General features: G+C 34.3%; 1 protein-coding gene across 1 annotated transcript; it reads left to right on the forward strand.

Annotated features, from left to right (window-relative positions):
• Window positions 1–10,906: 10,906 nt before the first annotated feature.
• Window positions 10,907–24,760, forward strand: LOC100241380 (diaminopimelate epimerase, chloroplastic). Its single transcript, XM_002278530.5, has 9 exons — window positions 10,907–11,324; window positions 11,532–11,699; window positions 11,938–12,008; window positions 21,825–21,882; window positions 22,300–22,479; window positions 23,162–23,246; window positions 23,926–23,985; window positions 24,125–24,198; window positions 24,497–24,760. The coding sequence occupies exons 1-9, from the start codon at window positions 11,025–11,027 to the stop codon at window positions 24,611–24,613; spliced, it is 1,113 nt and encodes a 370-aa protein (XP_002278566.1). The 5' UTR covers window positions 10,907–11,024; the 3' UTR covers window positions 24,614–24,760.
• The last annotated feature ends 692 nt before the right edge of the window (window positions 24,761–25,452 follow it).

The following is a 25,452-nucleotide window of genomic DNA, read 5'->3' on the forward strand; positions in this document are numbered from 1 at the left end:
TTCCAGCACGTCCATATCCTGCAATGTGAGGACAAATATTAATAAGAAAATCACGTACCACCGAAATAATTTGAACCCCAGAGTCTTAAATTCGGGGGGACCATGGAGCAAAACTCTTTCACCTGGTACTCCTCTCATTTATGAGAACTCTGAGTCATCTGCACTGCTTTAATGCCTTCCGATATGCCAGAGAAAATAAACGTTCCTGATTTAATATAGCTTTTAAATATTTCCAAAGCTTCCCCTCCTCCTCCTTTCAAGGCACAGCTAATTCCACACTTTTGGAGAAGGAAAAAAAAAAGCACTGCAGCGGGCGGTTTTCACTTTTCACAAAAGCACATTCCATGGAGGATGGGGGATGCACAGATTGAGGAGGTTGGACCCACGAATCGGGGCAATAGTGGCATATGACTTTAATAGCCGTCGAATTTTATTAAGCTGTAACGATTTGCCATTTGATTTGAGTGGTCAGATGTCAAGACGTCCTGTCTGCTTGTCTCAGTTTAAATAAAGTAGCTCTGGAACTCGCAATTTGACGTTTAACTCCGAACCATTCCTGCTATCCATCCTCCTCTAACTACCTAGTTCAGATGAGAAATAAGGTCTAGTCCAAAAGTCTACCAAGCGAATCTCTTCGTCTTTTTATTCACAAACTTTAGATTATTTCTAAAAAAATAAAGATGGGAAACGCTATAGATTCTTAATCTTTCAAAGAATACCAAAAACCCTTTTTAAAGAATTGAGATTAGAAATACCTCTCATTTTTGTGATAGATTTTTAAAAAATATTGATCATATTTTTTCTTTTAGAAGAAGAATTTGAGATGGTATTTGAAGTGGGCACATAATGAATATAATGAATAGTAGGTTAACTATTGTGGAAGACCAACATGAATTAATTTTATGAATATCATGTTATTGAGAACATGATCATTAGATCGTATTCATAAGAATGCGGTTATATGATCGTGCTCTTAATAACACAATAAGTTAAAATCAATTATCTTTTTGGATAATAAAAATATTGAGTCCAATTATTTCGTTTATTTATAGTTATAATGAATTTGTTATTTATCCATCCTCAAATTAATAAAAATATTTTCCATAATCATATACTCACTAAACTCATGGGTAATATAATCAATAATTCTCCAAAAATGTATAATTGTAAGGGAGATGTAGTTTTGTGGACAAGAACGTATTTCTAAACTAGATATTTTCTGGTTTCTTTTTTAAATAAAAATGAAAAGAAAATAAAAGGAAAGAAAGTTGTCAAAAAGATTTGATTTATCAATGAATCAACCTTTTACATTACATGAGATGAGATTCCATGGAACCTACTTTTCACAATTGTACTTTCCGACCACCAAAAGGTAAACCATTGTAGAAGGGTTGAAACCATTGACCCCCAACGATAAAGGAGTCACTCATCCAAATTTCATCCACTATGATAAGATCAGCACGCCTAGTCATCACATTTCCACATGCCTAAAACCCTCCCTTCCAATAAACAATCTATATAATCATATCTAAAGTGATTCACCTTTTCCTAATTTATTACCAAAATTATTCGTCTACCCCCTCATCTTAATCCCCCAACTTAAAAAAAACCTTAACAGCAATTCACCCACAATGTCGAAATGCCCATCTTCCAAACAGGACAGAAAAGGTGGTTGGGCGATCATACCCTCCACACAAAAAGTCCAATTGGTCTCTGTGGCAGCAGCCAATCCCCGCACCTCACTTGGCACCTTTCAATTTCGCCAACCCCAATATTCCCATTAAATATGAAAAATTATTCACCATCCATATTTAAAAATATTGGAATTGTAAATAAGCTGTAGGGTATGATGGCTCCGCACCTTTTTTGACTGGGGAAATACGTATACAAAAGATCTCAATTTCCACGGTACTGACATGTGTCGAGTGATTATGGCTCGATAATTCTTTTATTAAGCACAAACTCAAATACATTGACCCTACCCATATTATTGGGTTAGGCTTAAGACTTTAGGATTATCTTAAGAGTGGATTTGGCTTTTTAGGTGTCCTAATCACGCACTTCTTCATGAGATTAAAAAAAAAAAAACGAAGGAAAATGAAGAATTGAAGCCTCGATTAGGAGTTTATAATTATAGTATTGGTCGATGAAGTTTGGAGCTTGGGAACAAAGTGACATGATCAGACTGTGGCAAGGGGACTTGTGGCCTGCTCCAAGTGGTGGAGAAGATTGTTCAAATCATGCCTACAACCTAACCCAATACCCTTGACTTCATCAAATAAATATTGGTAAAATCCCTTATGGGGAGGCATGGGAACGATTTTCTTGTAATTAAGTGTTTTTCAATCTAGCTGGAGAGCTTCATGGATCTCTCTCTCTCTCTCTCCCTCCCTCACTCCCCCATAATCACTAATCTCTCTTTCACTCCATAATCACTAAAATTTAAATTTAAACTCCTATAGAACCATATAAATAACATGAAAGGTTTTCAATCCAGCTGGAGACTCTTTCTCTCTCTCTCTCTCTTTCTCTCTCCATAATCACTAATCTCTCTTTCTCTTCATAATCACTAAAATATAAATTTAAACTCCTATAAAACCATATAAATAACATGAAAGGTTAAGTTTGATCCATTAAAATATATTTTCTAGTTTTTATTTTTAAAAACGAAAAATAGTAATTCCAAAATAAAATTAAAACTCTTATATAAAATATATAGATTTATTTTAAAGCTTTATCTCCTATCTTTAAAAATTATTACCTTTATAATACAAAGAATTTTTATATTTTTATATAAAAATTATTATTATTTTTAAAAAAATGTATAATTAATTTAATTTAAAATATTTTAATGTTTAATAAAAAAATATAAATTAAACCTTTTTATATTTTAAAAGCGGATCTTAGCCCATCAATACCTTATACGAGCTTTTGAAAAATATTGGAGGGCATGATCTTTTCATTAATTTATAAGATCTATACTTTGCAAAATAATCCTAGTTTAAATTGAAATGACCACAGTGGGAAAACGTTACAATCACAAAAAGCAACTTTCAATAATAAATCACTAAGGCCTACTTTACTTTTAGTACCACGGTTGATCAGCATGCACGAATATATTATTATTGCCGCAAAGCCATTTAATGACACGTATCAATAGGTCATTTTCCTCTGAAAACTTTTTTGACTAAAGCATTAACTAGTGTATGGGGAACAAAATCCATAGCTAGGCACATGGTCGGTCCAAATATTATTTGTTTTCTTCACTAATCACACATCATCCTTCCGCGTTCTGGTCATTAGAGAGAGGGGTTAAGGGGAGATTAGTCGTAATGTTAGATATTTAAAATGTGATGTTAAGTGAATTGTCTCTTTGCTTGAAAACAAAACATGATTCACGTAGTAACTTTAGATATTTAAGCTCATTATAATTATTCTAAGCATTAGTTAATTAAATGTCTAATTAATTCATAAATTGGTGTACAGTGAATGGCTCTTTGAAGATATAGTTATATTCTAAACTGTCTCATTATTAAACTGACAAAATCACACAAGTGACGTTAACTTTTGATCATAAAAGGCAAAAGTTCATGTAATTATTTTGATAAATTTAAAAGTTAAAAGTTTTATATATAGAGAATTTAATTTTTTTTATTTAATTTAAACTGAAGTTTCAATTACCAATTAAAGTTTTGATTAAAAATTGAAGCCTCAATTATCAATCCCAACTTCAAATTTTAATTTAAAACTTAAATTATCAATTAAGATTTAAGTTAAAAAATGAAATTTTAATTTTTAATTGAAGTTTTTTTTTTTAGAATTAAAATTTTAATTATTAATTGAGACTTTATTTTTGTAAGACGATGGGAAAGAGTTCACATCTAAGTTTTAAAATAAGTTTAAAATGTACATTTTTATGGTCAAACAAGTTATTTTGACCTATAGAGCTTTTATTTTTTAAACATTATTATTATTATTATTATTATTATTAGGGTGTAAGTGGTACATGCAACTGGCTCTCAAAACAAGGCATGTTGAAAGGGAGGCTTCACTGGGGTCGAGGCAAACAAATAATCACAATTAAATACCTAGAAATAAGGACAAGCACTGAGTTGGTATATAGGTTGATATTCAAAGGTTGACATTTTAAGAATGTTAACATTTTGATTGTCCATACATGCAATAATTCACATGTCTTGTACATGTTGGAGTTGCAAAAAGCCAGTGAAGTATCTTCTCAGGAAGCTCTTCCATCAAGGGTCTGTATATGAATTAATATGATTGACTTGTGATGATAATTTATTGATCAAAACCACCATTAATCCATTAATGAACACTATAATTCTCTTGCTATTGACTCACTCTCATGTGGCCAGGCTAGGCCTCAGCTGACACATGCGTGGGTAGTCGCCAAGTTGGGGTTGTAATATCCTTTAGGTTTTGAGTTGTTTAGATATATAGTGAGGTGAAAATTCAGCCTTTCCTCTTCTGTAAACCCTTAAGTGCATTCTACATGGGGAAATATATATGAAAAAGGTTGAGCAATCCAGGCCCAACCAATTATTAAGTATGCATGACCATTATTAGGGTGAAGTGTCCTAATCATGAGATCCATAAACTAAAGGTATAGCCATGAGGGGATCCTCCAAACTTTATATTATCATCACAGTAATGAGTTTTGAGCTTATTGTGATGTGCCAACACTCAGAACTGGGTGCCATGGCCCCCCTCCTGTAGTGCTTCAATGACCCATGTTCTGGTTACTTTGAATCATGCCCTACCCCAAGAAAGTGAACCTAAAAACCATATCCACGGGGCTTTACTTTTATTTCCACACAGTTATGATCATTTCCATGGTCGTGATAATGATTCAATCTTATAATCGGTAATTTAACTCCATTAATAACTTAACCAAGAGATCCAAATTGAGATCAGCCGTTGAGGTCACATCACCGGCAAACAATTTCTAAAGCGGAAGAGCTTTCATTATTAGCTGGGTTGAAGACCTTGATGGATGATGTTATTTTTGGAGTGTGTGTCCGTAATCGCTCCAAGTTGCGCTTAATTTAAACCACTTTTTGATAATAGTATAATCTTTCATAAGGCATAGACTAAGTATAGAGACACAAAGCTTCAAAAGCGACTCCATCGATCCATCATTTTCCATGAAAACTGTGTTTGACGAGAGCAATATAAGTATATGAATCAAAGAAAGAGAGATTAATAAATGAAACCTCGTGGGGCACAGGTCCATTATTATCGATTAGCGTCTTTTTTATCGTAGGAACCTTCTACATTGAAGCATTTACAGAGAGGTGGTGGATGGTGTGGATGCCTAAGCAATGACGTAGTTAGGGTTTAGCTTGAGTCTTGATCAGAAGCCAAGTTGAATATGATTGATTCATGTAATATACCTTAATAAGACACAAACTATGACATTAACTTTACTAAAAGAAGCTCTCATAAATTGACTTCAAAACAACAGCCGACCCATCATTAAATTATACATGTCTCTTGCCTCCCAACACTGACTCGGGGAGTCATGGTGCTGCAACTTGGGCATTAGTAAATTTGCTTATATTGGCAGCTTTCATAAACCAACTTTTAACTACCCTCCACTCCTTCACCATTAAACTATACAATGATTATCATTAGTGGACAAAAGAATAAGCCTCAAAGCCCATACATAAAATTCTCGGATATCGTGATCATCCAAAAAGACTTAAATTGTTTGTGGGAAATTCCTCTACTCACCGACTTCAGCAACATCCCTTTTCTTTAATACAATAATCAAGTATTTTTCACTTTCTGTACTGTACAAAACTATGATATACAGTACCCAACTTATTGGCTGAGAAGATGACCTTAAAGTTTTATCTGTTGCTTATTTTTTTCACAGCCTTTTTCTGTGGCTTCTGAAAGTTGATACAGTGGTTAAATACGTCGGGCATCATTTATGTGTAAAAGGGAAAAAATAGAAAGACTTCTTAGGGGATATATAGAAGATATTCTTCAAAGATTGATCGGAAGCTAGTGTGGGTTAAGAATCACGCTGGGGTGAGACTTTTAGAAGGAACCTTGTGGTGCACATACATTTAAACGGCAAGGCCTCTCGAAGGACCTCATTTGTCAAACATATCTGCGTGATCTTCCATCAAGAAAGAATCAGAAAAGGAAATTATAGAAAATATTGGTCAAAGTCAAAGAAATGAGTGATTAGAATCGTCGGAAAGGTTGACTTTTTGCAACGATCTAGTGGCTCTGGATCTAAGGTCTCCAACCGTGAGATCCCCACTGCTCGCCACGCAAGAGCCACATCATTTAGGCATTGTGGATTCTCATCCACTAGTTTTTTAAGTTAATAACGCTTAAAAGGATTCTCTGCGTCAAGGTGGGTTTGCAATTTGCAATCGGCCCATCTTCGAGGCCCAATTCTAGTTACACTTCTGCCCATCTAAGCGAGGTTGTACTGATCCAATAATTTCGAGAATCTTCTAAGCATTAAACCATTTCAACTTGTAAGTTGCATACTCGCGTGGCAGGTAGTGCCCTCCACGTCAAGGGTGTCGAATGCAATTGAACCGAAAGTCACAATTATCATCTAAAGAAGACCATACGCTAAAAACGAAGGAAAGAATGAAAAATACCAATACTTTCATAACTGAATTGGATATTGAACTGAAAAAGTTATCGATTCACGATTCACCGGTTAGATCGATGATCGAAACGATGATGTGATAAATATATATTTTATATTTTATTTAAAATTAAAATATTTATAATATTGCTTATTCATTTTTATATAAATGTATTAATGATTTAAATTTATTAAAAAATATATATATAATATTTAAATATGAAAATATATTTAAAATGGTAAAAAAAAATCGTATTTAAATATGAAAACAAACTGAAAATGAAAAAAAAATGTGATTTATATATATATATATATATTATTTTTTGAAATAGCCTATATAGTTGTTTTCTTTTAAATATTAACACAAACAAGGATGGAGCATAGTAGAGTAATTATACTTATAATGAGCTTGTGTATGTGGTTTAAACCCTCTTGTTGTAGCTTGCAGTAACAAAGTTCATTTTTGTTTTTAAATCCCTTTACCTTATCCCACATTTGAAGTAAGAGGAAAAATAAAGTGATTTCTAAACCTCTTCCCAACTAACATATGCAGGGTGGTCAAGCCAAGTGGTTGTTGGACCTTATGACACAGCCCAAGGTTAAGGGCCCATTTTGTAAGATGGGTGTGGGCATTTAATATTGGGCATCAGAGAGAATATAACCCATTTTGTCAAAAAAAAAAAGGTAGGCAATTAATGTTGGGTCGTGACGGAGTGGCCCACTTAGTCAAATAAAAAATGGGGGTGTTCAACCGGTTCTCCAAAAACTGCCCGGCCCAAGCAATTCGACGATTCAAATGGTTCAGCACTGATCCAATTGATAGCCAACCAAAAAAGGGTAATCAAACCTAGATTGTCGACCAGTCTGATTTTTAAAACATGAGGAAAACATTTTATAAGCTAGATGGTCAAGCCAAGTGGTTGTTGAACCTTATGACACAACCCTTGGTTAAGGGCCCATTTTGTAAGATGGGTGTGGGCATTTAATATTGGGCATCGGAGAGAATATAACCTATTTTATCAAAAAAAAAAAAAAAAAGGTAGGCAATTAATGTTGTGGCGTGACGGAGTGGCCCACTTAGTAAAAAAAAATAAAAATGGGGTTGTTCAACAATTCGATTCTCCAAAAACCGTCCGACCCAAGCGATTTGACGATTCAAGCGGTTCAACATCGATCCAATTGATAGCTAGCCCAAAAGGGATAACCGAACCTAGACCATCGACCGATTCGAATTTTAAAACACTGAGGAAAATAATCATTATTTAAAGGTACATTAATTAGAAATGGAACAAATGATATCAAAGTATTTGTTGGACCTTATGACATAGCCCTTGGTTAAGAGTCCATTTTGTAAGATTTAAGCAAAGTGGTTGTTGGACCTTATGGCACAACCCTTGGTTAAGGGCCCATTTTTCAAGATGGGCGTGGGCATTTAATATTGGGTTGTGGAGAGAATATAGCCCATTTTGTCAAAAAAAAAAAAGGGTAGGCAATTAATGTTGGGCCATGAGGGAGTGACCCACTTAGTAAAAAAAAATGGGGGTGTTCAACCGTCTAATTCTCCAAAAATCACTCGGCTCAAGTGGTTCGACAATTCAACCATCAGTTTAATTAGTTCAGCATCGGTCCAATTGATAGCCGACCCAAAAGGGGGAACCGAACTTGGACCGTCGACCGGTCTAGTTTTTAAAACACTAAGAAAAACAATCATTATTTGAAGGTGCATTAATTAAAAATGGAACAAATGATATCAAAGGCAGCCATTACCTGCAACCCCATCCGTATAATAAAAGAGGTCCTTTATTTTGGTTACAGCAGTTTATCTGTTACTCGGAAACGCCATGCATGGTTGACTAAAGTTTTCTTTCTTTCATAATTACTAGTCCCCGCTCCTCTGCTATAGATATTGTCTGAATGAGCAATGTTGTTATAAATGGCTATTTTAATTGGCTGTGCAATCCATGAGAGACGTAACAGTGAACTTTAAAGTGGAAAATATTTATATGATGAAGAGAGAATGCCGGGTTTCATGGATATCCTATTCATAAATTTTTGTTGCTCCCAACCAAAGTAACAGTTGTAAACTAGGAGATGAGTTTTCAATGGATGATAATGGCAATACCATGAGAGAAAAGAAGGAAGAGAGCTAGAAATAAAGAGAACATAAATAAATGGTTTGTTTGGTAATTGTTATAAAAAATAATTTTGAAAAATAGTTTTTTAAAATAATTTTTTTAAGTTATTCTCTAACCGTAGTGTTGTATTTTTTATCATTTTGTATATTTATATAATTATTTTTAAAAACAATCATAAAAAAACAAGTAAAAAAAAATTAAAAAACAATTACAAGATGTTATTTGAAAACACAATGTTTTCTATTCTTTAAAATAGGAAAAAAAAATTTGATTGTCAAATGTGTTTTTTTGTAATTTTTATTCCGAATAAAATAAAACTATTCTAAAAAATAGTTCCTAAATAGAACGAAAGTTATCCTCATACTTGAAAATTGAGTGCAAGTCCTTTCATAACCAAAAGTTGTTTTAAAATATGAATTTAAAATTTTTTTTATATCTAATGTTTTATTTTTAATCATTTTATATATTTATATAATTATTTTTAAAAACAATCATCATAAAACAAGTAAAAAAAGTCAAAAAATAATTATAAAATGTTATCTGAAAACATCATATTTTATATTATTTAAAATAATATATATATATATATATATATTATCAAACGTGTTTTCTGTGTTTTTTTATTCCAAATAAAATAAAATTATTCTAAAAAATAGTCCGACCCAAAGTCTTCATACTTGAAAATTTAGTTCAAGTCCTTTCACAACCAAAAGCTGTTGATATATCCATATTTTATAGTTTCAATTCAAGATCATATGATGTTTACAATACACCTAGTCGTATCTAGATCATCCTATAGAATCATTCATGAGTTATTTGGTTAAATGAGTCAAAGTAACCTTACAATATTTTGGTGTCATAGATGGAGTAGATTGTGCAACAATTTCTTAGTAATTATTTTTAAAGGTTAATTTCACCTATCTCCCTTTTAAGTTTGGGCTAAATATATTTAGCTACTATGAATTTGAAATTTCATCTAGTATCTATCCTGTTTTGAATTAAAGGGAACACGAGTTAAAATAATAAATAAAATAAATAAATAAAGTATCAGATGCAATTTCAAACTAATGATGATTAAGTGTATTTAAGCTCAAATCTGGTGAGAAGCGAATTAAATTAATCATTATTCTTAGTTAATAAAATGTAAATATTATTAATCCAACTTTTATTTTAATTAAAAATATCTTAAAATTCTATAAGGAGAATTTTATTTTTAAATATTAAGATATGATCATTTTAAAATATAACATTGAAATAAGGATTATTAAAATAAAAATATCAAAATTAAATTTTTTATCTCTTTGTACATGGGTATTGTGGTAATCAAATTTATTCTCATTCCATTTCCTGACATTCTTGGAAACATTTCCATAAAATTCTTAGTTTTAATTTTGATTTTGATGTATTTCTATTATGATTCTTTCTCTTTCATTACCCTATAATTTTAGCAAACATGTCTAGATGATATTTTATTATTAGTTTAAAATTAGATTTTGTTAATAGTTCAATAAATACTTCAAGAAATTTCTAATTTTGATTTTATTTATAAAATGGTTATTTATCTCCAATTGATTTAATATCAAAATATACTAAAACAAAAATATTAATGCAAATTCTAAAATATTTTTGGAATTAAATTACTTCTTTAAAATTAGAATTAATAAATAATTCATAAAATTGGGGAGGAACATTATTTAAAAATAATAATATTTCTCCATCAAAACAACAAAATCCTTTTCGCTCATATTCAAATATTTTTGCATGACAATGCTTACAAATACAATACTTTTGCTAATGCATTAGGCCTAATACTTATATTTTCTAAATTATATTTTATTCCTTTTAATTTTCCATAACAAGTATATGAAATATATGAAAGTTAAATAAGAAATTCAAGCATATATGTTTTTTTTATGATTTGTTTTAGCATATGTTTCTTTTATTTTCTCGGCATATTTCTTTATTTTCTTCTTCATATAACATTCAATACCAACTTTAATCTTCTTCTACTTTGTATTTCTTTCTTTCTTTGAATAATTTGGATTCATATTCGTTGATAATAAACAAATCATAATAATATAATAACCAAAATAAACATCATCAAACTATTTTATTATAAAAAAATAATTAATTGTGCCTTGGACCAAGGTCCAGCCCAACCCATTACTCTGCTTTGGTATGAACGTTTTGCACGCACCACCATTGTCGCTTTGACTAGGCCGAGGTAGACGCAGAGAGAGAAGCGCAGAGCCATGGCCATAGCCGCCACCATTTCCCTCCCTCTCACTTCCCCCACACGCCACTCCGTCACTCGCCGCTCTATCACCTCTCTCAACGTCTCCCCCTCTTCTTCTTCGTCTTCTTCTTCTGTTCAACCAAGTTTTCTCACATTAGAGACCGTCGCTTTTCGAAACCCTAACTTTCGCGTTTCCGCTACTTCCATGAGTATCGAAGCCCTTGAGAAGGGCTCTCAGACTTCTTTTCTGGACCGCAAAGAAAGTGGATTTCTGCATTTCGTCAAGTACCATGGCCTCGGCAATGACTTCATCTTGGTAATTCTTTTATTATTTTCATTTGCTTGGTTGCTCGGGAAAATGCAGTAAAAGAATCATAATTTGAGACCTAGGAAGATATTTGGTTTTTGGTGATTTTCACTCTTGCAAAAATGACAACTATACGGTTTTAGGGCTTTTTTTTTTTGTTCTGAGCCTAAATTAGTTTGAGACAGATGTTTGTTTTTGTGACTTGAATTTAAATAGGTAGATAATAGAGATTCTTCTGAGCCTAAATTAACTCCGGAGCAAGCAGTGAAGCTATGTGATCGGAACTTTGGGATTGGTGCTGACGGTGTGATCTTCGCCATGCCGGGGATCAATGGCACTGATTATACAATGAGGATTTTCAATTCTGATGGCAGTGAGCCTGAGGTAATTAACAATTTCCACGTACATGTTTTCTGTTGAGTGGATCGTCAGTCTGTTTGTTGAGTAGCCCTGAAAATTTGAGCTAAAAATGTGGAAAGTAATTCTGTAAGTCTCATAGATTCCAATTTTGTTTTGCTTTCCATTTTAATTAATTTCCACTCACCCGGAGGGAGCTTTTGTACCATGCATAAATTGGACGTGTGGTTTTATTTTTTGTTTCAATTTTATTTTCTATGTGTAGATGTGTGGTAATGGAGTACGATGCTTTGCCAGATTCATTGCAGAGCTTGAAAATTTGCATGGGAAGCAAAGGTATTGTTTTTATATAATTCCATGTTATTAATTGCTTTTGCTAACGGTTCTTGTTTGAAAACACTTGTAGACATAAAAAAATTAGTGGATTAAATTACCACTAATTTGATCTTCTTAAAAAAAAAAATAATTTTATGGATAAGTCTCTCATCTTATGGATAAGTCTCTCTCATCTCCAACTATAAAAGGATAATAATAATAAGAAGAAAATTATAAGCAACTAGAATTGGGGAATTTGAAATTCAAATTCTCTATCTTCACCTATAAATAGAGATGTCTTCCATCAACGAGAGGGAGAGAGGAAGAAATTGAGAAACCAGAAAAACTCCAGAAAGGAAAATCCTAAGAAGAAATCCAAAAGCAACTTCATACGAGAAAAGAGGCTTCACAACAAAAGAAAGAGCTTCATCAAATCTCCCTGCAAGTTCGGTAAACGGCAAAAGAACTAATACAATCGTTCTTTGCCATTCAACAAGGTCATTTGAGAATAAGTCATTTGTGGCCCTCAATTGACCTTCGAAATCAAGAAAATGTTATTGTCGTCTTTCAAAGTGTGATTAAGGCAAAAGAATCAGAGGGAAAATATTCTTTATTGGAAAGAATATTATTTCTAAGATTGTACCTGCAATATTCTTATATTTAATAAATCATTTGTTCGCGTTATTTTTCCTATTTTATTTTGCTAATTTTTGTAGGATAAAATTTTACGAAATTTGTGCGTACAAATTTCTGGCACGCCCGGTGAGACCTCTCTGCCTCTTATCTCTTTTGTTAGAAGATTGATCTCTACTATGTCTATGGCACCCAAAAGAACTCAAGTTATGCATGTCAACAAGGGCAATGACAAGATCGTCATTGCACAATCGACACATGACACTGCTACAGGTCCCATAACTCGTAGCAAAGCAAAATCAACATCTTCAATCTTAACAAAACAAACAAGTGAGTCTGCTTGTTTGCTAAAACAGGTAAGAACACGCGATGAGCACCAACCACTCATCACCTTGGTTTCTCTAGGGGCAAAGGGCCATAGTCCTCGTAGTAGGGGAAAACTCCCTTCAACACTACAGGACTTTGGGGACAAATCTCCTTGTTCTATTACCGATGCCAACTCTAGCACCGGGTCGCCAACTGGAATGTCAAAGGAGGAAAACTACTCCAATCATTCTGACTCTTTTACTTCTCTTCCTTCTCGATGACCATGCCGGTAATGGCAACGGGCACTACGTCTGTAGAGGAGCAATTGGAAGAGATGGCCCACGCCATCGCCAAACTCACCAAGATGGTCGAGGAGAAGGATATGCAGATAGCCTCTCTCATAAACAAGGTTGAGGCACAAGTACAAAATACGGGTGAGTCAAGTCACGGACTCAACTGCCCTTTGAATGTTGCATCTCCTCTCGATGATGCACCACATATGTATAGGACAATGCAAGGTGAAAGACAAATGACGGAATCTGCTTCAGTGGTGTCATTATCTGTCCAATAACTTTAGGACATTATAACTAACACCATTATGGCGCAGTACGATGAACCCTCACAGAGTACGCTCATGTACTCTAAACCTTACACTAAGAGGATTGATAACCTACGTATGCCTATGGGTTATCAACCTCCAAAATTTCAATTATTTGACGGAAAAGGCAATTCAAAACAACATGTTGCCCATTTCGTTGAAACTTGTAACAATACAAGTACAGATGGTGACTTATTAGTTAAACAATTTGTCTGTTCTTTTCGAGGGAATGCTTTCGATTGGTACATAGACCTTGCACCAGAGTGTATCGATAGTTGGGACCAAATGGAACGTGAATTCCTCAACTGTTTCTATAGCACCCGATGAACTATAAGTATGATGGAACTTACTAACACTAAGCAATGGAAAGATGAACCGGTTGTAGACTATATCAACCGTTGGCGTTCCTTAAACCTCGACTGCAAAGATAGATTATTTGAGGTATCAGCCGTGGAGATGTGCATACAAGGAATGCATTGGGGTCTCCTATACATTCTCCAAGGGATACGACCCCGTACCTTTCAAGAATTAGCAACCCGAGCACATGACATGGAGCTCAGGATAGCCAACCATGATGCTAAAAATGACCTTATCATTGACCAGCAGAGAGAAAGACACAATGGGAAAGCAAGTGGTAAGAATTCAATAAAACCCATCCAGGAGTCAATGACGGTAAATGCGACTCCTATCAAAATCTCAATGCGAGATAAAAAGAAGGAAATAAAAAAGGCTAGACTAACCCAGGAAAATGAAAGGTGTCGGTTAAGCTTGAAGGAATTAGAGGAGAAGAAGTATCCTTTTCCTGACTCAGATGTGTCTAGCATGTTAGAAGACCTACTCTAGAAAAATGTTATTGAGCTACCTGAGTGTAAGCGTCCAGAAGAAATGGGTCGTGTTAATGATCCGAACTATTGTCATTACCATCGAATCATTAGTCACCCAGTGGAGAAATGTTTCATCTTAAAAGATCTTATAATGAAACTTGCAAAATAAGGAAGAATTCATCTGGATTTGGATAAAGTAGTAGAGTCAAATCATGCTACAGTCACATTTGGGTCCCTTGATCCTATTTTTTTTACATGTTTCACCTAAGACACTGGGGGCATGCACCGATACTATCCAATGCAAGTCACCGAAACCAAAGCAAACACAAGTGTCATGTCAAGACACCATTCGTCACTTCCATTTTGAGAATAAATCAATGTCATATAACGAAGAAGGTTGGACATTGGTGACACGAAGAAGACCTCACAAGAAGCAAGAATCTCATCCTTACCCAAATCTTCCTAGGAAGGAACAACGTAAGCAAAATATTCATCAATATGCGAAGAAGAAAGAAGAAAAGAAACCTAAAAGAAAACAAACGATTGTACAGGTTGATGACCTCTTGGTACAAAAGCACATCACCCCTATCACCTTAGGAGAACACTTCCCTCTGGAGTTCTTCAATAGAGGGATGGTGACATCAACTCATCTGGTCTCTTGTCATGAGATTTCGGAAGAAGATGAGTCAGGTAAAAATGAAGAAAACGCTTTCGGTGCAGAGCCAAGCAAAACCAAGGAAGATGATGAGGTACTTAAGAATCCATCACTTTATGCCACAAAAATAAAAGGGGCAAAACGACTTGAGGACAAAGGCCACGATTGTGCAACATGTTGTGCAAACATCACCCACACCAGTAGCGATGAAAAGAGCATGACATCAAAGTTTACCACAATTGTTTTCAAACCTCGGCATTCTAGTGATGCTCCTTAAAGCATGAGCCTAAACTGCATATTGCTCCTATCCTACAAAAGCTTAAATTGTAGTAAAAAAAAATAAAAATCAGTCTTGGCAAACTTCTTAAACCGAGGAACAAACTCTTTGTATTTAAAAAGTCAAATTCGGAGATTTCAAACTAAAATCTCTAACTTCTCTACATACAAGTGTTCTTTTCTTTCAGCATGACGCAGGGTGATGCAACCTAAAAGCTAAATCTAAAAATGAAGCTTCAAAAGTCAAAATCAAACTCCAAACATTCTTCAACAAGCTCGTGGAAGAATATCAAATACAAACAAAAGTGTCATTCATCCATCTTCAAAGCTAAAGAAGACAAGGTTGGGTTTTTCAAAACACTTGAGGAAATTGTTTATAAGTTTGCTTGAGATAAAGTCATCATTGACCCTCAATTAAATTTTGCTCCAAGAACACATGGTTACCACCTTTGGATTAAAATCAAGTCCAAGCTTGACACATTCTTCAACAAGCTCGTGGAAGAATATCAAACACAATACAAAAATGTCATTCATCCACTTTTAAGATTGAAGAAATCAAGACAAAGGACTTCTTTTGTTCTCTAAAATGCTTTAGAAAGGTCTTCATAAGTTTGGTTGAGAATAAGTCATCTTTGACCCTCAATTAAACTTTTATTCCAAGGACGTGAATTTATCATCCTTCGATCAAACTCAAGACAAGTGATGCTCTTGGCCTGCATGAGCATAAATTGCGTACGACGCACCAAAAAAAAAAAAAAGTTTGCTAAGTCGAAAACCTAAAAAGGCGACTTAGGCAAAAGTTAGGACATATGCTCGCAAGATTAAATCTTTCTTTTAGTCTTGACAAAAGTTAAGAGCAAAAAAAAAAAAAAAAAGAAGAAAGTTTGCTAAGTTGAAAACCTGAAAAGGCGACTTAGACAAAAGTTATGACATATGCTCGCAAGATTAAATCTTTCTTTTAGTCTTGGCAAAAGTTAAGAGCGTAAAATAATAATAATAATAAAAAAAAAGAACTCCGGGAAACCACTCAAATTTAGTCACAATAAAAAAAAAATAAAAAAAAAATTATTACTTCAAGACTCACCCCATCCACATGACAATGCATGTACATGATGCGTCTTGAAGTGGGGACATTTGTAGGCATAAAAAAATTAGTGGATTAAATTACCATTAATTTGATCTTCTAAAAAAAAAAAAAATCATCTTATGGATAAGTCTCTCATCTTATGGATAAGTCTCTCTCATCTCCAACTATAAAAGGATAATAATAATAAGAAGAAAATTATAAGCAACTAGAATTGGGGAATTTGAAATTCAAATTCTCTATCTTCACCTATAAATAGAGATGTCTTCCATCAACGAGAGGGAGAGAGGAAGAAATTGAGAAACCAGAAAAACTCCAGAAAGGAAAATCCTAAGAAGAAATCCAAAAGTAACTTCATACGAGAAAAGAGGCTTCACAACAAAAGAAAGAGCTTCATCAAATCTCCCTGCAAGTTCGGTAAACGGCAAAAGAACTAATACAATCGTTCTTTGCCATTCAACAAGGTCATTTGAGAATAAGTCATTTGTGGCCCTCAATTGACCTTCGAAATCAAGAAAACGTTATTGTCGTCTTTCAAAGTGTGATTAAGGCAAAAGAATCAGAGGGAAGATATTCTTTATTGGAAAGAATATTATTTCTGAGATTGTACCCGCGATATTCTTAAATTTAATAAATCATTTGTTCGCGTTATTTTTCCTATTTTATTTTGCTAATTTTTGTAGGATAAAATTTTATGAAATTTGTGTGTACACCACCTGCAGGATATTGAGTTATACCTTTATATGTTTTGCTTATGCCGTCTTTATTCTTTGTCAATGCCTAAAAATTTGCTTTGAAGTCCAAGTTTTCTATCTCATTGCGTTTTGGGTTCTTAATTCTTGTGGCTGATGGAATTTTAAGTTAAATTTTTTCCCAAAATTGCTTTTGCCAATTTGGGCTTCTTTTAAGTTGTTTAATTGTTCAAACCAGTCTTTTCAATCCCTGTGTGTGTTATATAGGAATTCTTTTTGTGTTAATATCTAGTTTCTTGTAGGGAGGGGTTGAGTGTTGATTCTCAATGTCAGTGGATTCTCCTGGTGGTAAATGCTGGTTCAGTGTTGATTCAAAAACCTTTGAGATTTCAATTGAGAAGGTCAAAGAGAAGGTGCTTGGGAAAATTTGTGAGAGGGGTCCAAACTTTTCTATGTGGATTAGGTTTGGTGGAAAGGGTCTGGCTTTGCTGGTGGAAGGGGTTGAGACTTCTTGCGTTATGAAGGATGGGGAACCCTTCAGAAAGGTTTGGGTGGAAGGGGGTAGACATTATTTGTTAGAGTTATGCAGCAATAGAGCAGGCTGGTTTTTGTTTTGCTCGGTGTGGTCTGTGGAAGAAAAAAGGTTTTCTTTGGCGTTTCATGAAGGAGGAGGTTTTCTGAGGGGATGGAAGATTTTGTCCAGCAAGCTGAGAAGTCTTGGTGTTTCCTCAACCCTACAGAGAGAAGAGGACCCTTTTGCTTATTCCAGGAAGGTATTGGCCCCAAGTGAAGATGACGAAAGGAAAAAAGGTTTGGTAGCAGAGGCAAGGTCATGTAGTTTTGCTGAGCATTGTAATGTCGTTTGGATTGAAGTGGAAAAGGAGGTGCTAGACAAAAATGAGGAATTTCTTAAAAGAAGCCTTGTAGGAGAATGTAGAGGGCCGTTTGATCAGCCCCTGGACCTTTGTGTCTTGAGAAATTGGGCACAGTCTAGTTGAAGTTGACAGGTAAGCTCCATTTGGCTTTGTTGGGAGGGCCCATCATCCTTTTTGAGTTTGAAGGTGTTGGTGAAGTTGAGAGGGTGATTCACTCGGGTATGAAATGGTTCAATGGTAAAGTTTGTTCTTGGAGCGGTGGAACCCTTCGGTTAGGTGTCACAAGGAGGGTTGGGATGAAAGTGAAGTTTTGGTGAGAATCATGGGTCTCCCCTTGTGTCTTTGGGGAAAAGCATTTTTTTAAAAGACTAGGAGAAGTTTGTACGAGTTTTGTGGCTGTTGATGAAGACACAACAAAATGAAGAAACCTGCAATGGGCGAGAGTTCTAGTTGGGATTAGAGGGTGGAAGATTCCAAGTTCATTGCAGATGGTGGTGGGTACCTCTGTTTTCGCAATTCAGTTGTGGTGGGAGATTTCTCCAAGGTGGAGCCTTCTCTGAGTTATAGTGGATGGGGGACTGGAGAAGAACGTGAAGTTGGGTCATGTGCCATAGAGAGAGTAGGAGGAAGGTCCTTTGAAAACGCAACTTTCGAGGAGTCATTGGAAGACTTGAGGAACCTTGCAGAGGGTGGGAAAGTTTATGTAGTTAAAAGGATGGAGGCTGACATCTCTGTAGCGTCCCTTCCCAAGGTTGATAGGATGGGTACTGTGGTAGGTATTGGGCCTAATGGGGAGACCGTTGAGGCTATGGCCCTTTCAAATGGGTCGCGTCTTAGTTTGGGCCCTTTTTAGGAAAGGGGGACTAGAAGGCTAGCTTTTGTTGGTGTGGTCCATGGATCCTCTTCAGGCAGGAAGGACCAAAGCCCCTATTTTATTGTCTAAAGGAAGCCAGGTTAGGCCTTTTAAGTTTGGGCTATTAGTGCCTTAGCCCCTTGTCTTTAAATTCCCTATGCTTAAGGAGTTTAAGGCCAAAATAATACTTTGAATGAAAAAAATAGTGAGAATAATGCCCCTCCCAAAATATTTACCAAAGTAGTCTTTTCTAACCATGTAATCATCCATGTGGGTTAATAATTTTTTTTTTTGGAGTGTATAAAACCATTGTTGGTGTTTGTGGTTTTAAAATCCTAATAACCATAAAACCACAGTTAGTAATTATGGTTTCAAAAATATCCTTAAAACCACAGTCATGGACTGTGGTTTTAAAAATATTTTCACAATTTTCTTTAAAATTATAACTAGTAACTATGGTTTCAAAAATATCCTTTAAATCACATCCTGTTACAATTTTCAATAGTTGGTATTGTAATTTAAAAATTATTTTTAAAATCTTCTTTAGCACCACGGTTAGTAACTATGGTTTTAAAATATATATATATATATATATATATTAAATTTAAAACCACAAGTTGTAATTGTGGTTTAAAAAATATCCTTAAAATCGCAGTCACTGACTTTTCTTTAAAACCACAGTTAGTAACTCTAGTTTCTTTTATGACCTAAATGAAAGAAATTTTAACTAAACAAATGGTTACAACCATAACCAAATTTTCTTTTATATAATTAAAAAAATTATACATTTTAACCAAGATATAAGTTCAAATCACACTTAATAAGGAAAAACCTAAAATCATAATCATTGGTTTTAATTTTCATATGAAAATATAAAATTTTAAAATAATATAAACAATAAAATAATAGGAAAAAATAGTTTGCTTTAATTCATATGTGATCAAATTCATAAAACGAATAAATATTTTATTTACCATATATATATAAAATTTTATGGGAATGCATGTAGATAAAATTATTTTCTCAAAATTTCAAGGAAAATTTGAAAAAATAAAATAAAAAGAATAATTTTGAAATGGCAGTCATTGTAAAGAAAAATTTTGTTAAGGATAATTTTAAAACCACAGTTAGTAACTATGGTTTTAAAAAAAATTTAAAAATAAAAAAAATATAAATGTAACCATTTGTAACCATAAAAGAAAAGTTGGTGACTGTGGTTTTAAGGATATTTTTGAAGCCATAGTTACTACCTATGGTTTTATGGTAAATTTTGAAAATATTTTTAAATTACAATACCAACCATGGATATTTTTGAAACCACAGTTACTAATTGTGGTTTTAAAGGAAATTTTGAAAAATATTTTTAAAACCATAGTTACTAACTGTGGTTCTAAAGAAGATTTTAAAAATAATTTTAAAATCACAATACCAACTGTGGAAAATTGTAATAGGTGTGGTTTAAGGATATTTTTGAAACCACAGTTACTAACTGTGGTTTTATGGTTATTAGGATTTTAAAACCACAGTCACCAACGGTGGTTTTTATACTTTAAAAAAAAAAAAAACTCATGTGGATGATTATGTGGTTAGGAAAGACTACTTTGACAAATATTTTGGAGGGGACACTATTCTCACTATTTTTTTCTTCCAAAGTATTATTTTTGCCTTCAACTCGTGTCTAAGTGCATGGGAAAGGAGGCAGAGGAGCCCTAGGGCTACTGCTACCTCTTTGGAGCTTTTCGATGACCCTCTCCTAAAGACAGGGGTTCAGGATCCAGTGGAGTGGATCTTGGGGGTGAATGAAGCCATTTTAAACAAAGCGACTGGCTTTCAAGGTAATTACTCCTCTGGGCTCTCTTCTTCTCCAATTGGGCTTTCAATTCTAGGTGATGGGGCGGTTGGACTGACAAGGGCGGATTGTCCCTTGGGGTCTCCTTCGGGTTTTCGGCCGCTGCAATTGTTGCTCCAAGATGGAAGGTTGCTAGATCTCATGGGGAATGATGAGATGGGGTCTTTGGGGAAGCAAGTGGTGGGTAGAGTTGAGGAGATGGAGTGGGAGGAGGTAAATAAGGCTTTGGAGGAAATCACTGCTCTGTTGAAGAAAATGAAGGCGAGAAAAGGTCATGGAGTTAAGGTTTTAAGGGGTAGTAGGAAATCTGGAGAGGGAAATCTGGAAGCTTGAATGCTCTGTGCATCACAATGGCACCCCTATCACAGCTAGGGGAAAGGGGGGAGGGGGGAGTAGTGGGGGTCCAGTTTGCTCACTCTGAGGGCGCGGTCTTGTTTTAGTTGTTGGTCTATGGCTTCAGATGGGCTTTCGGGGGACTTATTGTCTTGCTTAGGGTTGTGCTAGTTTGTTAGGGGTTTGGGTTTGTTTGTTGTATGGGTGGTTTGTATTTTCTTTTCCCCTTCCTTCTCTTACTAGCCGTTAGGCCTTTTTTGTATACTCCGTGTGTACTTGGCTGCACCTTTTGCTAGTGCTCTTTTATCTATTCTCTTATTTACCTATCAAAAAAAAATAAAAATGTCTAGTTTCTTGTAGCCTATTAGTTGATTGGGTAGTCTATACTTTATAAATCCACAAGATCAAGGACCCAAGAATGGGCGCTGAATAAGGATCAAGGAACAACTGCTAAATTTGACACATGAAAAAGAATATCGTTTTTATAAATAAAATCCCAGATTGCATGAAGTATTAAGCAAGCTCTGGTGTGGAATTTTTAGCTATACTGAACTGGGAATTTGAATATTCTGGAATTATCTTCCACATATAGGAACTTTGTTTTGATGGACGTGAAGTTTTTGAATGCAGAAACGATAATGTTTGTTTAGTTTTATTGTTTTACTTCGTGGGGAATAGACAGGCACCAGAAATGTGCCAATATTAATAATAAACTAGGAAAGTGTAGTCATATAGAGGATTAAAACTCCTAGAACTTGTTCACTCTGAACATATTTTTGTTAGTTTTTTTAAACTCTAGACAACCTCCTTAAATTCTGTGACAATAATATTTTTTCTTATTTTTTTCCCCTAATTTCAGTTTTACTCTGCACACTGGTGCTGGTCTAATTGTTCCTGAAATCCAAGATGATGGGAAGGTAATTCTTAACTCACGAATAATTCAGATGTTACATTGTTATACATCAAAATATTTGAGTAATTGCATTCGTTTTTTTTTTTTCCTTTTTTTTTCTTTAATTTGTAAGTGTGAATTTAAAATTATAGTTTTCCAGAACAGGTGATAATCATTCATGAATTTACTTATAAGTTTCATAAGATCACTATTATCTGCCATGCAGTTTACTTTTGATTAATGCTTGCTGAGGGTTTTCTCTTAGCTCTTTTTTACTTTGTGTGCTTTCATTTATGATGCTTCTGCTGCTGTTTTTGCACCTCAAACCTTTTGTACAATCATGTTTTACACAAAGGTTTCCATGTAAAATTAATAATGATCTATTTTTATGGTATTAGGGACTTATTATAACCTGATGGTGCGTTGCTTACTGCAATTTCAGGTTAAAGTTGACATGGGCAAACCCATACTTAAAGCGTTGGATGTACCTACAAAATTACCTGCAAACAAGGATCAATCTGTTGTTAAATCAGAACTAAACGTAGATGGTGTATCCTGGAATGTGACTTGTGTTAGTATGGGAAATCCTCACTGTGTAACTTTTGGAACAAAAGGAGGCCAGGTATGGATTTTGGACATGATGGAACAATTAGTGATTGTTGTATTCATGTAGATCCATTCTGTTGTACCTTGTTTAAAGTATATGTTTCTTTTTCTTAATACTATATGTTTTTATCCATTTGACTCTTGATCTAGTCATAGGTAACACACACCCCACTCACGCATTCTCCAGAAGAAAAGACATTTTTCTATAACCTTTTTTTGTCAATGTGTCAATACTGAGCATCAAGCAGATCACATGCATTTTTACAACTAGATAATATACCATAGCAAACTGTTCCAGAAACTTCTCAGTTTCAAATATGCATGTTACTTTAATGCTAGAACAAACTAAACGTCTAGGTTTTGCAGCCTCCTGATGAAGCAGGGAAAAAAAAAATTGGAACTGTTTAGGGATCTCAATTTACTTGTATGTGTTGTAATTTGGTGATATATTTGAAGCTTGTTTGATTGTTGTTGTCCATTGAATCATGTCCTTATCATGCTCTGCCTTTTGGCTGTTTCGTGCATGATATAGGGTTTATTCTTTAACTATTGAGATAAAAGTTTGCAGTATCACATGCAAACATGAATAATTGGCTAAAAACATGGATTATTCTATTATATGTACATAATATATTATTTTTCTTGTTCATCTGACTGTCACTGATTTTTTCTCTATTCCTTTATGTGCAATTGATCAGAATTTGCAGGTTGATGAATTAAATTTAGCTGACATTGGTCCAAAATTTGAGCATCATGCTATGTTTCCTGCTCGAACTAATACAGGTTTGTTTTTACCTCTCTGTGGAGATGATTTTGCGTTTGACATTAGTTCCAGATGATAATTTTTTTAGTCAGCTCATATTCTTCACTAAAAAGAATTGATACTCTTGGAGAGAATGTTCAGTTTTTCCCTTCTACAATAGTAGAAGTTTCTAATACAAATTAATATGACCTCTACAACTTTGGATATCCAATATCTTTGACTTTTAGTGAACAATTCAAAATTTAGTTCCTTTTTAGTTCTTAATTTCAGCATTTTATGATGGTCTCCCACCATATAAATAATTCTAATATGTTTTCATGTTTGCATGATTGTGAGTTCTATAATTTGAATTTTTTAAAAATTAGCATTATTCAAGCTATATGCGTCATCGTCCTTTTATTCAGTTGGCAAGGGAAGAACCAAAATGCCACATTTGAAATCAAGTAGCTCAGAGTGAATTGAGAGTTTAATTATATTTCACAAGATAATTGTGTTGTTAACATTGGCAACCAGTTTGCTGACAGCTTATTTCTAATGTGGTTCTCTTGCTTGGTTAGCAGGCAAGTAGCCTGAAGTTTTATGATCACACTGAAGACACCTGTGTTATTTTAATGGCAATAAAACATACTGTGGCTGATCCCCTATTGCCCTAATGCATTCACTTGTGAATCATGAATCTATTTCATTTTGATTTTGCAGAATTTGTGCAAGTCATCTCTCGTTCACACCTGAAAATGCGTGTTTGGGAGCGTGGAGCAGGTTAGTTCTTACTACCTGAAAATTGTGCAGTCACTGTAATTTATATTGCCTATGTAAATTGTGCAGTCACTGTAATAGGAGCAATGGGCCTGTTTTGGTTGTTTATTTCGGAAGCTTAATCCTATCATTCTGAGTGCAGGAGCAACTCTAGCCTGTGGAACTGGAGCTTGTGCAGTGGTTGTTGCAGCAGTTCTTGAGGGTCATGCTGGGAGGGTAAGTTTCCCGATGTTTAAAAATATTGAGGAATTCACTTGGTTCTTTAGTTATCACTGAGGACAGAAAACAGAGCAGATTTTTTAGATATCAAATGATTGGCGATAGCTCTGTTTCTCATTAGCAGCTTTCATAATCATTGAAGATTATAGTTTCTCATTAGCAGCTTTCATAATCGTTGAAGATTATAGTCATCTAAACTAAAATCAATACCGAATGTTCTGATTTCCTTCTTGTTTCATGGTCCTGATACTTGTTTTTGAATGTTTCTTCCTCGTACTTTTTGCCTGTGAAATAGAGTTGCACCGTGGATCTGCCTGGAGGGCCACTGGATATTGAGTGGAGGGAGGAAGACAATCATGTGTACATGACTGGCCCAGCTGAGATCGTGTTTTACGGTTCAGTGCCCCTCTGAGACATCCATGCTAAATTATTTACATTAGAAGATTGATTATCTGACCTCACTTGAATTTTTGTAGAAGTGTATGTTAAAAGATTAACCTGAAGTTTGAGAATTGTTTGCTGCCTTTTTTAATTTGTAAAATTTAACTCTTCTTGTTTACTGTTCATCCCTCAGTTAGAATCATAGTCAAGGTTCTATTTGGATCTCAAAAATTGAGAATTAGGAAAAAGAAATTTGAAACCTTCCCGTGGACAATCAAATTTTCATAACTTCCTCAATTTAGAATTGCCAGTATTTTCGGGATCTGAAAGAAATATTGCCACCGTTGAGGTTACATTTCATCTGTGCATGGTATGAGCATTTGGACTCGACGTTTATTTTCTGTGCGCTTGAGACAAGTTTGGGTTGAAACCACCCTTATGGCTATTAAAATATACGTTATAGGACATTTTTTAAATAAATGTTCAAAATCACTTGTTTTCTTAGCACCTTTGTACCATGTAACTAGTCTTTTAATTTTTCTTAAAAAGGAATTTATTAGAAATTGCATCTTAAAATTGTGATTTTAGTACAAATTTTGAAATTGCATTTTAAAATCGCAGCTTTATTACATTTTTATAAACCATGTTTTGAATTAGATATTTATGGACTTTGAGACAGTGTATCCCTTGAGTGATCTTAATGACGTGTAATCATAAAATCTATGAGCATATAATAATTCCTTTAATGAAATTTTACATATGCTCTTAGTGAGTTAAAATATGTCATTTGATTACATAATAGGAAAATCTATAACTCAATGATAGTGGAGGTAGTCTTGAAAGACCGATAACTTTCATCTTGTTAAACTA

Source organism: Vitis vinifera, chromosome 8, assembly GCF_030704535.1.
Source record: "Vitis vinifera cultivar Pinot Noir 40024 chromosome 8, ASM3070453v1".
Taxonomy (NCBI): domain Eukaryota; kingdom Viridiplantae; phylum Streptophyta; class Magnoliopsida; order Vitales; family Vitaceae; genus Vitis; species Vitis vinifera.